Source organism: Drosophila subpulchrella, chromosome 3R, assembly GCF_014743375.2.
Source record: "Drosophila subpulchrella strain 33 F10 #4 breed RU33 chromosome 3R, RU_Dsub_v1.1 Primary Assembly, whole genome shotgun sequence".
Lineage (NCBI taxonomy): Eukaryota > Metazoa > Arthropoda > Insecta > Diptera > Drosophilidae > Drosophila > Drosophila subpulchrella.
This window is the reverse complement of record NC_050609.1, coordinates 9406289-9422190: the sequence shown is the minus strand read 5'-3', so window position 1 is coordinate 9422190 and position 15902 is coordinate 9406289. Positions and strand designations below refer to the sequence as shown.

The window sequence follows — 15902 nt, the reverse complement described above, 5'->3', positions numbered from 1 at the left end:
TTGAACACAAAGAGCAATGCTGGTATAGGTCATTAGTTTATCTTGTGCAGTAAAGTGTAGAAGTCTTGGTTTTGATTCGATTAAACAATAAATGTATTTAATGATAACAGCTCACTAGCAGTTATGGCCATCGAGAAATAAAAGGAACGAAACCGTATTTTTTTCTCTGGCATCAATGGGTATATTGGCCTCTACTTCTTGTCGCCGCAGCACTTCCCCTTGGCATCACCCCCTGCGGTGTCGCCACCCTTCTTGCAACATCCGCCGGAGGGGGCGGCATTCGCGGGATTGCATCCGCATTTTCCGGGATTTTGGCACTTGCAGTTCTCGCCGCACTTTTCTGGGGTGCATTTGCATTCTGGAAAGGAATCGACTTTATAATACATCAACGATACCGATTATGAAGATGAAAACTGGCTTTATTGATTATAAAGAGAATGTTGTCCAGTGACTTCATAATAGAAACCTTTTTTAATATACTGTATTTACAGTTTTAACTCTCGTTAGATTATATCTACCACTTATCCAATATCCAACTCACCTTTACCGCAACCGACACAAGGCATTTTTGTAAAAATTTTCTTTTGTAAACTTCGGTTCTCCTAATTTAAATCCAAATAGTACACTGAATTTTTACGGACTGGTATTTGGGGTGGCACTTTTCCGGAATTTGGCATTTAAGGCAGCGCATGCGTGTCACACAATTTTCCGGAATAGAACACTTGACTTCCAGAGCAACAGGTTGGATGCAATCAAATACCCGTCCATTAAATACCATTCCATTTGTTTCAATTACATATCATTTAAATTTATTATTCTCATGATTTGTTTTGGGTGTGATTTAGTTTCTGATTTTTTTGTTTTTCAACATTACATTGTGGGGATTTCGATCGCTTATGTTCTTGTGATGACTTAAACCTATCAATATACGCGACCCTTTTTGGGGCTGGCCAGTTACTTTATTTAAAGTTATCATTTTTGTCCTGTTGTGTTTCACCTGGGACAACAACTCTCTACACTCCTTACGTTCTAAACATTACAATTTATCCTTATCGGATGTGAACTTAACACTGTTCGATTGGTTTGCGTTATGCGATTTACATTGAAAATGATTATGACATACTTTAACACATCCAATATTTAAAATGTTTCGTTAAGTTCTATTATAATAATATCTGTTCATTTCTAACGTATCGCTTAAGTGCATTTGGGGGTAGGAAAAGGCGAGAAAAGAGGGTAAGCAAATGTTCTTAGCATCGTTTTATAAATGATACTTAATCGATCTAATACAACATATATAGATATTAGCGTCTCATAAGCCGTTTCATTGATCTTCTTCAACTGCTCTCGTTCAAACATTTAATTTGTAGTTTTTTTAATGCTGCCTCTAATTCAACTGCTTTACCGCTTTCCTTTTTTTGGCATAACAAATTTCTCCATCGGATTGTTTAAACTTGTTTCTTAACTATCCATTTGAAAGGGGATCGTTTACGGGTTCTCTTCTCTGCGGGGGACGTTGCGTGCATGGTAGTCTTAAATTAGTTACATTTATATCTATATATTGAATATAATTGTGGGCCTGTCGGGTATGTTTATGGGGGTGTTTGCGTGTGGGGCTTGAATGTGTGTGTTACATTGCTATTTGTTGTTAAGCTTAACTAAGTATCTATTAGCCCCGAACCAGTCTCCACTTTCCGTTTCTGTTATTCTCGGAAAATAGATTTTTTAGCACTTTCTATCGGCCTGATAAGGGATATATAGGCCTGGGAGCTTATAGCTTGTGTCGCTCTGAATCGCCAATATTAGTCTGTTTGATTTGTGTGATTGTGTGTGTGCCTGGGTTCGCGCCCAAGCCAACCATTAGCACCAACCTTGGGTTGCTTACGTGTACCTAACAATGACCTTTGGCCACAAAATTCTTACAGGTGAGGAGCTCAGCCGTGGTCAGCCCCCGGCGCCCATTATCAGTCCAGTGGCTTGCCGAAAAACAAAATGCTGAGCAAATCGTTGAATGACAACTAAATCTGTGTAGGACTCGCTGCCTGGGACGTGGACGCAACGGCTGCGGAGGGTGCGGGCGAGGGATTCGCGGGGGCAGTGTCTGCGCTACTGGCCGCTGGCGGGGATTCGGTCGGTTGGCTGCCATTGGTCTGACTCGTCTTCGTTGATGACTCCTCCGCCCCTGCCTCCGTCTCCATGTTGCACCGCGTATCGCTCGCCTCGGGCATCGGCTCGGGCGGAGTGCAAGCTCCCTTGGGACGGGAAAACTTTACAGCGGCTGCCGCCGATGTGGAAGCCTCGCCGCATGGCTCCTCGCTGGGTTCTTTAGTGGCCCCCGCACTGGGCACATTTGAATCTCGCTTAAGGATGGCAAAAATGCTCTGAATATACGATTCCATGGTGATCAGCGTGATTAAACGCTTCTCACACTCCTCGTTAAGGCGATCCTGTGCGGTTTTCTTGTTCGACGCCTTTTTGTTGCGCTTGGGCGTCGGCTGTAGCTCATCCTCCAGCTCGGTCTCATCGTCGGACGAGGGAACTGACGTCTTCTCCATCTGCTCATCGTCGCTGCCGGCGGGAGTGGGTGGTTTGGTGCTGTCCGTTACTGCCTCCGAGTTACCGCTGGACTCCATAGACACATCTGCTGGTTTGTCGGCATCTATTGAGTTGGCATTCTCGCCCTCCGATTGGGCCTGATCCTTTTCCTTGTCCTTCTGGGCATCACGTTTTAGCTTCTTGTTCGGAAATGGATCTGCGAATAAGGGAGACGGTGATAAAAGCTCTACAATTTCAGCGTACTTAAATACTCCATAAAGTTTGAGAAAATAAACTACATTTAGGAATAGATAATTTACCCCGCTCCGACTCCTTCCTGAATCTCTCGCTCTTGTTCTGCAGTGCTCTTAGGGATCCTCGCAGCTCCTTGCGCACTGAAGCAGGCACTCCAGTGGCCTGGGCAATGATACGGATGGCAAATAAATCGCCGCACAGCTCGTCGATGTCGTCCTTGGAGTGCATACCATAGTTGATCGTGTAGATCATGCGGGCCACCGGTAACTGGGCGGCAACCTTGTGGTAGTAGAGCTCCAGAAATTCGCGCACGCAGGCATCCTTTAACATGCTGCGTTCGTCCCTCAGAACATTGTGTAGGTACTCCACCAACAGTTGGTTCTTCACCAGCAGCTCAACATATCTAAGGAAAGATATAAGGATGTTTAAGTAAAAGGAATCCAATTAAAAAATAACTTCCTCTTACTTGTGCGTCAGTGCATTGTTGTGTATGCCCACCCAGAATTTTGGGAAGTAGTTAAAGTGCAGCGGCGTGGACTCAATGGCTACCAAGCATTGAAGCTTGACTAGCGTGTCGTTTAGAGTACCCGTGTTGACACACATGCGCATCATGACATCGATGAAGTCATGGTAGGGCCTGTAGAAGGACTCAACCTGAACGTCGTAGTCTGCATCGAGACCGCGTGGCGTAAGCTCCGCCAGAGCGATACACATCTGTACCATGGGACGTGGTGGACGGGGTGAGTTCTTGGCTCCCAAGGGCCAGGGCGTGTGCTTTGCGCCGCGCCGCGGGAAGTAGGGTCCCAGGGGTCCAATTGCATTAGGAGCATTCGCCACAGACAGATGACAATTAATCAGGATGGGCGCCAAAATGCTGATGGTCTCCAGGCTGGTGTTGCGCACCAGCTCCTTGAGCACCTCCAAGGCCATGCGACTGATCTCCGGCGAGTTGAAGGTGTTGAGAAGCGTAGCCAGCCGCTTCACTGCATCCGGCAGTGCCTTGGCCAGGGCCGAGTGTTGGTGCTGCTGGCGCAGGAAATGCTGTTGCTGGAACTGCATCTGTTGCAGCTGCTGCAGTTGCAGGTGCTGCTGCATTTGTTGTTGCAGCTGTTTCTCCTTCTGCTGCGGCGTCTGGGGTGCTTGTGTTTGGCTTTGAGATTGTTGCTGCTGTTTCTGCAACATCTGTTGCTGTTGCAACTGCAACTGCTGCTCCAGCTGCTGCTGTTGCTGCTGCTGCTTCTTCTGTGCCGGGCTGTCGGTGCGGGTTCGCAGCGTGGCCAGTAGGAGCAGCATCTCGCCCAGGAGATCGAACAGGTCCCCAGCCACATGGCAGGCGGTGGCCTCGTGATGCATGGAATGTAGCGTGTGCAGCGCCTCAAAGCACATCTCAATGCCGCCATTGAAGATCACCATGGTGCGGTCTTCCTCATTGTCCACTGAAAAGAAAAAGAAATACATGAAATATAGTCTTGTGCCGGTTTTCTAACCACTTTTCTTACCAAGTATCTTAAGAGCACTGATCAGCGTGGACCAAGAGACACGAGCATCCAGGCTGCTGGTGTAGGACACGATTACCGCCCTCCTAAACTGGGTCACATCGAGCTTTTCCTGCTCACTGGCATCCGGATGACGGGTGGCGAACAGCGCCATTAGCTTGAAAAGCTCATCCACGGCGGCCGCGTACTGCGTGGGATGGGGAGTGATGTTCTTGAAGGCCCACTGGAGGTTCTGGTGCTGGGACAGCTGGCGGGTGAGGGCTCGGCTCTGCTCGCAGCACAGTCGGAGTAGTCCGTAGTAGGCGGGCAGCATGGAACGGTTGTAGGTGACGATCTCCGCGTCGTCATGGTCGGCCCTAAGAGGTAATCATTGGGGTTAACAAAGTCCCTGTCTGGGCAGAAGAAATTCCATACAGTATATAATTAAATGCAATGTTGCGCGTGATCTCCGGGCAGTTGGCAACCTGGGCAGCATTCTCCGGACAGTCCACCAGCGAATGGTGCCAGAAGGTTAGAAGTGCGTGCTTGTTGTGATGGGCCGGAACACTGGGCTCCGAGAGGCGTGGATGAAACAGCTCCCATAGGGAGCGCATGAACGAACCTATCTGCAAGTGGCACAAGAGGGGCCCATTTAGTACGGAACATATTTGTATTACAGGGAGAAATTGCCGCTGCCAAACTTGCCATTAGTTTTTCAGTCTTTGAAACCATACAATAGCTGAGCAGGTTGAAGTAGGCGGTCAGCTTGGTGGTGCCATGGGCTCCGATATCCGCATAGACGCGTGCAGGACGCAATAGTCGCAGGAGTAGCGTAATCACCTGGTGCAGCACAGCCTGGGCATCGCTGTTAATGTCGCTGCGAAAAGTTAGGGAATGTAATATATGGATTGTAATAAATTAATTGATGAATCACTTACCGATAGCTGTGTGGATTGAGGGCCAGCAGCTTGTGCTGTGAGTGGGCGCGGAAATTGGCCCGGAAGGGCTGCGAGGGCACCAGTGCCACCAGCAGAAAGGCGGCAGCTGGAATAAAGCCGGGGGAATCAGTAGGACTAGCCCCAATCGGAAACTTCCGACATCTTACCGTTCCGCACACGCGTGTTATCATGGGCTAGCAGGAATTGCTCGAGCCACTGCTCGGCTGATTGAAGGATCCAGGCGTGGGCGATCTTGTTCTTGGTGGCCTGCAGCGAGAGCCAGTCGAGTACGGACTGTGGACAGTATTCGGCTGCGTCCCACATGCGCGGCAGGATCAGCTGGGTGAAGCAAGGCAGGCCCACGGGACCGCCCTGCGTCTCGGTGAGCAGCGTGAGCAACTTGAAGAAGGGCGCGCACAGCTCTGTGTGCTTGGTCACCGAGGCGAAGAGCATCCCGATGATTTGGGTGGCCAGGCGCTCGTCCCAGCGACAAAGCGCGTGGATTAAATGCTTGGTCTGGTGCGGATTAATGCCGTCCTTTATTTGTTGGTACAAAAATGGAAACCCCTACGAAATATAAGCGAAACATTTAACAAAAAAGCAGGGAACTTTGAACAGAGGAAACACAATTGGTAATGGAATTTGTATGGCAATTTTTTTATCTTGACTATGGGAATTCGGTTTCGGAATGGTGGTGCTGATGGATTGATTGGTGAGGTGCTTGGTATTGGAAATGGCATGCTTGAATGGTGGATTGATTAAACGGAAAAGACAGCCTTTCCGAATTTTTTGAGTATAACCTTGCCGCCGGCGATTGCAGTAAAGTCTTTGGGAGAGAGCCGCAGCCGAAAGTCGGTTCCTCGCGATCTCTCCACTAAGCTGGCACACAGCGCAATCATTTTGTCCAGGGACGCGGGACGCATCTTCTCTACGGACAGTGCCTCGTCCGAGGAGTTGTCTTCGTTGTCAGAGCTTATGTCTATCTGCTTCGGAGAAAGAAATCATATAAATAACCATCTTAGGTGCGAATCACCCTGATCAACTAACGCTGTCCGTTTGCTTGTGTCCCAGGTAGAAGTCCACCAGGCTCTTCAGTATCCCGATGCGCAGCAAGTACATAGCCTCCTCGTCACCCATGCGCGAAAACTCGCACAAGAGTCCAAAGTACTCGGACAGGTGACGCAGGTTCGCTCGGGCACCGTGTTCCAGAAGCGCGATTAGCGAGCCGATGAAGCGGGTGACACAAGAGGCCTGACCAATCAACTCCTTGTCATCCTCGTCCGTTTCCACATCCAGATAGAGATCGGCATGTGAGGCGCTGTCGGGACAATAAATTCGTAAGTGTTAAATCAATGATATAAAATATTGTACTTACCGCAACTGCTGGATGACATGGATAACCAAACGCTGGAACATTTGGCGTACCATTTGATTGGGGCACTGGATTAGCACCTGCACCGGCCAGTAGGGCTCCAGCGACATGTGCGACAGGAACCACTCGCAGGCCTCCTGGCTGGCATTGAACTGCTTTGTCAGCAGCTCCACCCAAGGCACCATGGTGGGCTATAAAAATAAGGTAACATGATGACACTCTGTTCGAGCAATACCGAGGGTTAACCAACCTTTTCCTTGGCATGAATAAAAGTCTCAATAAAGAACGACACCGACAACTTGGCCGCCATGCAGGTTACGTCCGCCTCCGATATTAACGACTGCGGTATGTGGCCACATATCTGCCACATAAAGCTGTCGAAGAAGAAAACAATTTGATGCAAAATTATACACAGGAAAATGATAGCAAACTTTACTTGAAATAAGTGTGCTCGAAAATGTTGCGGTCCTGCAGGAACTGTCGGTTGTCCTGCCAGATCCAATCCTCCAGCTCCTTGCTCAACAATGGACGAAATAGTTGCAGCTTCTGGGCAGCTTTCGACGTGGAAGGCTGTTGATCGTTGCTGGCTTTGTTGTGGCTATTGTTGCTTGGCTTATGATTATCACAATTGGCTGTTTCTTGCTTTTCCTCCTCACTGCTTTCGATCGTCTTCTCTGCGGCCTTTTTATCGGTCTCTGATTTCTTTTCGCTCTCTGTTGATAGCGAATCAGATTCCTCTTTCGCTTTGGCTTCCGTAATATCTTCCTTTACTGCGGGCTCGTTGGCATCTTTCTCCTCCTTCGCAGGCTGCTCCTTGTCTTTCACCTCATCTTCCACCTCCACATCATCATCTGCCTTAATATCGCTGGAGCTGGTCTCCATTTTAGTGGGCTCCTCCGCCTCGGATTTCTCCTCCACGGTAGGACTGGGCGTTGGTGTAACTAGCAGCTCGGAATGCCGTCGCTGCAGGTGCTCTGGCAATCGGCGCTCGTAAAACAGCATATAGGCGGAGTTGGTTTTCTCGAAGCTAAAGTCCAGATATTTCTCCGTCACTGAGTCGTAGGTTTTGCTCTGCAGGTTAACACCCAAATGTGAGATTTTGCGAGATTTTAAGAGAACTCATTTACTTACCGTCATCTCGCCGCCAAAACACTCGGCTGCTATCTGTGATGGATCAAAGGGCTTCACTTCGGCATCGTTGAAAAGGAACCAGCGCTCGTGTGGATGGTAACTGGTCTTCGTGCGTTCCTTGATAAAGCTGTAGTAGTGGCCTCCATCCGCCGTGCCCGTGTGGACAGTGACGCCCACCAGCTCATACCTGCATAGGATCAATGATTTGTTCAATATTGCACTAAGGGTTCGGAAAATCATCCCAAAACATAAAGCAGAAGTACTCACTCGTAGCACTCCTCAATATCGGCGTCAAGTGTGGCCTCCGCCTTTTCGTTGTCGTTCTCATCGCCTCCAGCATCTGCTCCTTCGTTCTCCCGCTGGCGTCTCTCTCGCTCCTCCTTGTACTGCTGCGGCATCAATGTCTTCTCCACATAGTGGCACATGTTCAGTCGCAGCGGGAAAGAGAAGTGGGTGTTGACCTTCTCTTTGAGCATGGTGACCATATTGAAAGTGTAGCGCATGGTGTTGAAACACAAGATCTGGGGGAGCTTCTTGAAGCAGGCCCTTTTCTCAGCTCGAACCTTTTTGCCGCACTGGGAGCAGGTGTACATGTTGTCGCCCTCTAGCGTATCTTTTACGGTGACCTCGTCCAGAGATTCCTGAAGATTGCGCATGTCTGCCACTTGGCATCGCACCGTGTAGAAGTCCTCAGCCGTTCGAGAGACGTGACCGCAGTCCAGGGAAACCACATTGTTGCTCAAGGAGCCACAGAAGAGCCTTTTCACGAGGTGCTTTAAATCGGGCGTCATGTCCTCCAATTTGGACACCAGATCAATGAAGAACTCCGCCATATCTTTTTGCTCGCCCGTGTTCAGCGGCTGATGATCCATTTGGTACACACGGCAAAAGCTTCGTGGGTTGTAAGACTTCCGTTCCGATTCCAGCAGATAGGCAAACATTCGTTGTAATTCCAGGAGAGTGGGTCCGTGCTTACGGGCAGCTGTGGGCGGAACTCGCAAAACGGCTGCTCGTGCTTGTGGCATCATGTACAAGTGCTGGACGCAAGAAGCCATGTAGCAAGTGGCTCCCAAATTAGTGAGTCCCACGTAACCGCACTCTGATCTGCCCTCATCCCGGGGCCAGTAATCCCAGGGATACGGCTGCTTGGGTCCAGACTTGTGCTGAGCCAAAAGACGCCCATGCAGATACCCGTAGTTAGTGGCGCATCCACGGCACAGCTCAACCAACAGATCGTAGGCGGACGCCCGAGAGGATGCCGATTTGCACTTGGGTTTTTGGCGATCAGCCGGCGAGGGCATGTCGAACAGGAAGCCAATCAGCTGCTCAATGAAGGATAGTGCCTTGGGGGTGTACTTGAAGGTGGTGTCGTACTTGATTAAATTAGACATGAGGTTCAGAAGTCCCACCAATCCATCGTCCTGGTAGCCATGACGCAGCTCGTAATATTCTCGGGTGAGAATGCTTTGCGAGATGCTTTCGCACAGCATTTCAATGTCGATGTGCTCCTCGGCCACCATTTCCGGCGAAAGAGTGTCAACCAATCTGGCCAACAACCAGAAGTAGTCGCGGCAGGCGGGTCCGTACGGATCTTTGCCTTCCTCGGATAGCAGGAACTGCGTGGGCTGGGTGCCGGAGCTCATCTGTTCGGCCAAGGGCAGCAGGGCGATCAGCTTGTGCAGCAGTGGAGCTAACAATAGGCGATAGCTGTGTGCGTTTCCTAAGCAAATACGGTAAAGGCCCGCGCAAATCTCTCGGCGTACAGCAGGTTCAGGATCCTCCAGGATGAACTTTTGCAGCCAACGGCAGTGATCGGTATCCGACTGAGCCCAAAGAAGCCTTCTAGCTTCAGCCGAGGCGTGCACAAAGCTCACCAGGATGTTCATGGCGAACTGGATGAGCTGCGCCCTGCCCCAAAAACCGGTGCGCAAGTGCTGAAACTGATAGGGGAATACCAGTGGATTTGCCGAAGACGCCTGATGCTGCTGGTGAACTTCGTCGTTGAGGATCGATGAGAGACGGGTCAGGCATTCTGGCACCTCCATCAACTGCAACATAAACGGATGCGGACGTGACATAAGGACATGGGCATCCGCCGACTGCAGCTCCTCGAATCCCAAAAGCCAGAGTATGCGCAACAGACTGGCCAGGCAATCGTGACGCCATTCATTCAAAGCCAGCTCCTTGGGATGTGCGCTTTGTTGCAGTTGGCCACCGCTGAAGATCTCGTAGAGATGCCGAAGGCCACCACACTTCACGAACGCCTCACTCCACTTATTGTCGCCCCTTTCCATCACAGAAAGTGGAGGTGGTGGTGGAGCAGGGGACGGCGGGGTGGAGCAACCCACTGGACGTTCCTTTTCCTGCTCAAAAGCTTCGCTCTTCTTTTGCCGTTTGCTGTGTTGCTTCGGTTGGTTTTCCTTGTCGCCGCCGCTGCTACTGCTAGCCTCCGTCTCAACATCCTGCAAGCCAGATGCGGGAGTGGGTGTCAATGGGGCCTCCAGCTCACACAGTTGCTCCTTGCCTTGCTTGGCTTCTGGCGGCGGTGGCGGTGGCTGCTCGTTGCTATTTCGCCGTCTCCCCATTGAGGACTTCTTGCCTCGTACATGTTCCGGTGGATGCCCCATGGACAGGCTTCCGTTGGACTCGCCGCGTCTGGAACTGGTTAGAGCCAGGCTCTCCACAATATGCAGCGAGTACATGAACTTCTGCAGGTTGTTCGGATCAAGAAGATCTTTGAATTTCTGCTTGATCTGCTTGCGCTTTGTGGCCAGCTGCTCCTCTTCTCCGGCAGCATCCAGCTGCTCCAGTTCGCTAAGGTCCGTGACCAGGCCCTTAAAGGAGTCTAGGATGTGCGGATTGGTAGGCAGCATGGCAAGGATATCCCACACGCGACGGGAGAGCAACTGTGCCTTGGTGTGGTGCTGGGGGTTAACAGTCGACGCTTGTGGTTGCATATCTCCCAGAGTCTGCATCAGGCAGAATAGCTTTTCGAAGTACTTCGGCTGCAGGAGCAGCACCGTAGGCAAACACTCCTTGGGTGGCGGCGGTAGCATTGACGGGTGCTCCAAGTTGGACTCTTTTCGCCTGGCTCCGCGTCCTCCCAACGACACGTATACGATCTGGTTATCCTTGAAGCCAGCATCTCCAAGGCTCCGTTCATCGTAATCCGAGGTAAGTTCCTGTCCCTGGGTGATAATGCGAAGCGGCCCATCGCTGAGAAGCAAACCGAGCACCGGAGCAGCCAAACCTGTTTGCAGACTCTCCCACCACTTGGACACCTCCGCCTTGAGGTCAGCGATTAGGTCACAAGCGTGCATCTGCAACAGGCTCTTCTCAGAGAGACCTGCCTGCTGTAGCACAATCCGCAAAGGCGGACCAGCTCCCTCATTCTTCAGGTTGCTGTGCGATCCAATGCCTTTACCTTCGATGGCCCAGCGGCGCAGGTGGAAGGCATATCGACGCCGAAAAGTATCCAGATGGGTGTTCAGCAAAAGCAGTCCGCGCTGTACCCTCATCAAGGCAGTCTCGTCATCGATGCTGAAAGGGAGAACGAATTACCATCATTAATAAGATACAAATAATATATCTTTTAAAGTTTGTTATAGAAAAAGTTTGTCTATTTAGAAAGCTAGTTTTTCTGAATCTTGTTTTTAAACTATAACATTTATTTAACCAAATTCATCGGATTTTCAATTCCATTAATTTGTTGTTGGAGTATAGATTAGCGACTGTCCACTCACCTTTCCAGGGCCGTGGCCGCTTGAACTAGATTCTCCATGCACTGGGAAACGAACTCCTTCTCGAGGCGCAACTGCTGGCCCATGTAGTACATGTTGATGTACTGTATGGCCGCCAGGGAGACATCGTTACTCTGGGCGCGCAATGCGATCTTCCAAAGGTGGTACATGCCCACGGCGCTGGCGCTGGCCGAGATCTGCTCACTGTGCTTGTCGTACTCGGCCATCGCGATGCGGGCGAAGCTGCAGAGCTGTTGGAACAATCCCAATGCCACCATGGAGAACTCCTCAGGACGCAGCTCGGGGAGTTTCTTCAGATATAAATGTTGCAATGCCTCAATTCCCAGAGCATGCTGGTCACCGCCCTTGGCTTGAGCCTGTAGCCACGAGAAGTAGCAGTCTGCACACTCCGGATCGTGGGCCAGCCACTCCCATAGCGCGTCCAGCTGCTCCAACGTTAGGCGAAAGCTCTTTGGCGATCCCACCGTCGAGAAGATCGACGATAGGAACTGCAGGCGTACAGAGACTTGTGTCTTGTGGGAGTAGAGCTGGCCGCCCAGCTGCTGTTGCTGTTGCTCCCCATTCTGGGTGATCAGTATCTCGGCATGGCGACGCGCATAGTGGCGTATATTGTTGAAAAAGCACTGCATCATCCGGTGGTTTCGCTCCGCCCATAGCGTCATCGAATGTGTGTCCGAGGGTCGGAACTGTTGGAACGAGGCGAACAACTTGGGCAACAGGCGCAGACTGACAATAACGCTTCGATTGTTGGCCACGTTGTACAGGCAGCCCTCGATGAACTTCGTCCGCAGTTGACGGTCCATGTTGAAGCATAGAAGTGTGGCCAGCGCCTTCTCCGCCTCTAGAGCCAGTGATTCGCCCAATTGTCCCTGGAAGAAGAAATATTTATGAGAAATTTGTGGTAAATATCATAATTTATCATAAGAATTAGTAGGTAGAACAAGTAACTCACAATTTTGTCATCTTGGAGCAGATCCCACAGCAAAGTGTTGCCCGGCTGGCAGACATCATTTAGTTTAAAGGAGGGCTGCACCGGTGTGCCGCCGGACGTAGAGCTACCCTGGCTCGCTTTGGGTGAATGGTGCTGCTTGCCTGCGGAAGCCACTTCCATCAGATCGACATCAGAGTCCGACTTTGCCTTGGCCGCTGCCACCACAGCGGCGGCGGCGGCGACGCTGGCCTGCCGATTCATCGCCACCAACGTCTGCTGGGCAGTTCCGGTGGCCGCCGCAGCAGCGGCTACGGCAGCTGCAGCAGCCGCAACGTTCGATTCTCCGGATTTCTGCAGAGCCATTGCCGATTGGGCCACCATCATGGCGGCGGCAGCAGCGGCGAAAGCAGGTGGAACGTCCCGACAATTGGCGCGGGAGTTGACCAACTGGGCCAGCTCCTCTTCGCAAGGTGACACGTCCTCGTCATCGAAATCAGCCAAGTTTTTTTCCGATTTGTTGCTCATCGGGGAGGAGTAGCTGCCGTCGTTCTCGGCGCCGCTAAGCAGCTCGCTGATGTTGGTTTCAATGGCCCGGATATATGGGCCCTCGCCCTGCAAATGCTTCAGCACGGCAGCGGGCACCAACTGACTTGTAGCTCCATCGCTGCATTCGTCGCTATCTGCCAGAAGTTCGCCCTCGCCATCACCATCGCCGTCGGCATCCGCCTCGTCACTGCTGGGCACATCCTCTGCTCCGTCCCAGATCTCGACCAGTTCGTGGGGTAGAATAATCTGCTTGTTTGCCTTTTGGCGGCGTCGCTTGTTGCTTTTCTTGCGGCTGCGGTGCAGCTGTAGCTCCAGGGCGGCCCGCGATTGCAGCTCCTCCTCGCTGCTGGTGTTGTCAATTATATTGACAATGCGATTGTTTCTGGGTAATTTACATTTATTAATATTGTCAAACGTAAGAAAACTAAGAAAGAATTTTACTTACACCATGTCCACTTTGGCCATATCCTCAGGGCTTATCTGCTTGCCCTTTTCGGTGGTGGGGTCGCAGATGTGCCGCCTATGCCGGGCCTGCTTGCATGGAGTAACTCCATCGATTGGGCTCTTGTTGCCGACACCTCCGCCGCCTCCACCGCTGGCGATGCTGCTGTCGTCGGCGCCCACGTGGTCGTCCTCCGTGTTGCTGCCCTCAATACTGCCGCTGTCGGAGCTGGAAGCGGTGACATTGGATCCCAGCAGGTGGTCCTGCATCAGATTCATCTGGCTGCGCGAGCAGTCGCGCGTCCACAGTTGCTTTGTGAGCGCGGAGGCGATGTAGATGCTCTGTTCGGTGTGCTCTTTGGGATCCATGCGGCACAGTAGTGAGTAAAGGTGCATGGCCGGACGGGAGGACAGGTTCTTCACCAGCGACGGCAGGATGTCGAAGATCGTCTTGGAGCAATGCTTCAGCTGGGTGGCCTGCCAGATTAGCTTGATGTCCTCTTCGGAGATCTGGTTCTCCACGGCCAAAAAGTTGAGCAGCACGTGCGCCTGCTTAACGATCTCCACGTGCAGATTCGGACCAAACAGGTGCTGCACAATATGGTTCTCAGTCAACCAGTTCGCGATGCGCTGTCCAAACAACTCCACTTCGTTGACCGTCTCGGTGGTGCAGATCTCATTGAATAGGTTTATGTGTGCGTTGATCTGGGCCATGCCTGGAAGATGTTTCAGATCGTTAAGTGGCATTAACAAATATATCGAGATAATAGATACTACTTTCTTGATTATGCCATTGTAAAATATTTAATCATGATATTATGTGTTATTGACACTTCTTGGAACTATTTACATTTTCCGAATCGAAGACTAAAGAAAGTGTCATTTGTTGACAACAACTCATGTCGTATAGCAGTCAATTGTAAATAAACTTTTTATGAATTAATAATTGATAACACGTAAAATAATGTAGTATAATAATAAATGACACGATCACTCCATCTCTTGCAATAGGAGTAGAATCATATTCCGTAAACAGAAGACCTACCTGCCAGTCGCATGGTCAGCGTGGTCGATGTGAAGTACTTAAAGGCCAGGGCCAATCCTTCGGTGTCGAAATTGACGGCCACATCCAGCGGGTCCCGCATAGAGGACCACACGAAGTCGGCCATGGCGCGGGTGGCCGCGGATCGAAGGCTCTGGTCCGACAGCTTGCACATGTACTGCAGAATGCGGCTGCGCAGCGGCACGAAGAGCTGCGTATTGCAGTGATAGTTCAGCCAGAGTTTCACATTCGACACAGCGGCGGTCATCGAGTGGGCGGTGGACACCGGCAGATCGGGGTGCTCGAAGCACAGCGACATGGCGCCAAAGCCGCCCGAGTTACAGAAAAGGCTCACGTTCCGCAGCAGGAAGATGGGCAGGTCGTTGTCGTGCAGATCGCAGATAAGGGCCAGATGGTGGGCCTCCTCGGCCTGCAGGTCGTCCAGTCGCGAGTGCATGCCATGCTTGTGGGCGATGTAAAGCGGGAAGTTGAGCAGGAACACCTTGGACACGAGCACGAGCAGCTTCTCCACCTCGGGCAGGATCCAGGGCTCCTCGGTGTACTGCAGGTGGGATTTGTGCTGCGTCGAGGGTGCCGGCAGAGGAGGGGGAGTGCAGGGGCCAACCGGCGGTTTCTTGGGTGGACCATCGCCTGAGCCCTGGGCTTCCTCGCCAGAAGAGCCGGATGGCTCCTCCTTCTTGGGTTCTTCCGACGGACTGGAAGCATCCTTTACCTCAGCCTGGGCCACAGCCTCGTCTCGCTGCTGCTCTCGCTGCTGTTGGGCCTGGGCCACCACCTGGGCGGCGCTGGCCGTAAGTCTTTTGTAGTTGTCGATCAGGTGGTCGATGTGCTTCAGGTGCTGCACCGTCAGACAGATGAGCGACTGCACCACCAGGTTGAAGCGGTCATAGTTCTTGGTGTCCCGGTACAGGCACATGCACTGGCGCTGCGGCCAGGACTGGATGTAGTTGAAGGTGGTCTCGATCTCGCTCTTCAGCAGCAGCTGGAACTTGAGATCCGAGCTGGCCACGCGCACCTCATCTGGAAGAGGAGAATCGGGATACCATGGGTGAGCGGGGGAAGGGGTTGCGGTCTTTCGCTTTTTTGCGGGGCACTTTTCACTTACACAGCTCCAGGAGATTCTGGAAGTCGGCGCACACCTCGCACATGGTGCTCCACTGGCTGCGAACCGAATTGGGTGCTTCCAGGGGTTAGGGCCGCCTTTGCGGCGGCGACGACTCCTGGCCGTCTAGGGAGAGGAGTCACAGTCTGGGATTCGCTGTCGCTGGCGGAGTCTCGGTCTCGGTTGCGGGCACTTGCTCTTCTCGCTTTTCGTTGGTCGCTCGGCTCGCTCCCGGCGGTCGTGCAATGCCATTTAGGATGGCGCCCTCGCCTCTCAACACGGAACACTGTTTTTCGGCAACAAAAAAATGATAATTCTACACTCGGACATATATATATGGTGGGGATATATA

The 15902-nt window shown here is 51.7% G+C and overlaps 2 protein-coding genes across 3 annotated transcripts; both read right to left on the bottom strand.

Moving 5' to 3' along the window:
- Window positions 1-23: 23 nt before the first annotated feature.
- On the bottom strand, window positions 24-682 carry LOC119551332 (metallothionein-3). The gene is made up of 2 exons (XM_037860635.1): window positions 542-682; window positions 24-358 (listed from the first exon to the last, which is right to left on the bottom strand). The coding sequence occupies exons 1-2, from the start codon at window positions 564-566 to the stop codon at window positions 192-194; spliced, it is 192 nt and encodes a 63-aa protein (XP_037716563.1). The 5' UTR covers window positions 567-682; the 3' UTR covers window positions 24-191.
- A 122-nt stretch (window positions 683-804) lies between these two features.
- LOC119545645 (ubiquitin carboxyl-terminal hydrolase puf) lies at window positions 805-15902 on the bottom strand. Of its 2 annotated transcripts, none has more exons than XM_037851362.1 (20): window positions 15554-15902; window positions 14431-15468; window positions 13390-14101; window positions 12420-13326; window positions 11450-12336; window positions 7974-11246; window positions 7707-7893; window positions 7012-7646; window positions 6826-6949; window positions 6579-6766; window positions 6251-6521; window positions 6004-6186; window positions 5371-5770; window positions 5204-5309; window positions 4971-5142; window positions 4701-4891; window positions 4290-4642; window positions 3257-4226; window positions 2856-3193; window positions 805-2782 (listed from the first exon to the last, which is right to left on the bottom strand). In XM_037851362.1, exons 1-20 carry the CDS (start codon window positions 15594-15596, stop codon window positions 2019-2021), a joined length of 11742 nt encoding a protein of 3913 aa, XP_037707290.1. In that variant the 5' UTR covers window positions 15597-15902; the 3' UTR covers window positions 805-2018. The 2 variants fall into 2 exon arrangements, with proteins under 2 accessions (XP_037707290.1, XP_037707291.1); XM_037851363.1 differs by having other exon boundaries at window positions 805-2752; window positions 15554-15901.

Coding starts and splice junctions, on each gene's coding strand:
- LOC119545645 (XM_037851362.1), bottom strand. CDS start 15,596: ATGTGCGAGGTGTGCGCCGACTTCCAGAATCTCCTGGAGCTGT. Junction 12,337..12,419: donor TGCTCCAAGATGACAAAATT/GTGAGTTACTTG, acceptor TTCTTCTTCCAG/GGACAATTGGGCGAATCACT. Junction 5,771..6,003: donor CTGCAATCGCCGGCGGCAAG/GTTATACTCAAA, acceptor TATATTTCGTAG/GGGTTTCCATTTTTGTACCA.
- LOC119551332 (XM_037860635.1), bottom strand. CDS start 566: ATGCCTTGTGTCGGTTGCGGTAAAG. Junction 359..541: donor TTGTGTCGGTTGCGGTAAAG/GTGAGTTGGATA, acceptor ATTCCTTTCCAG/AATGCAAATGCACCCCAGAA.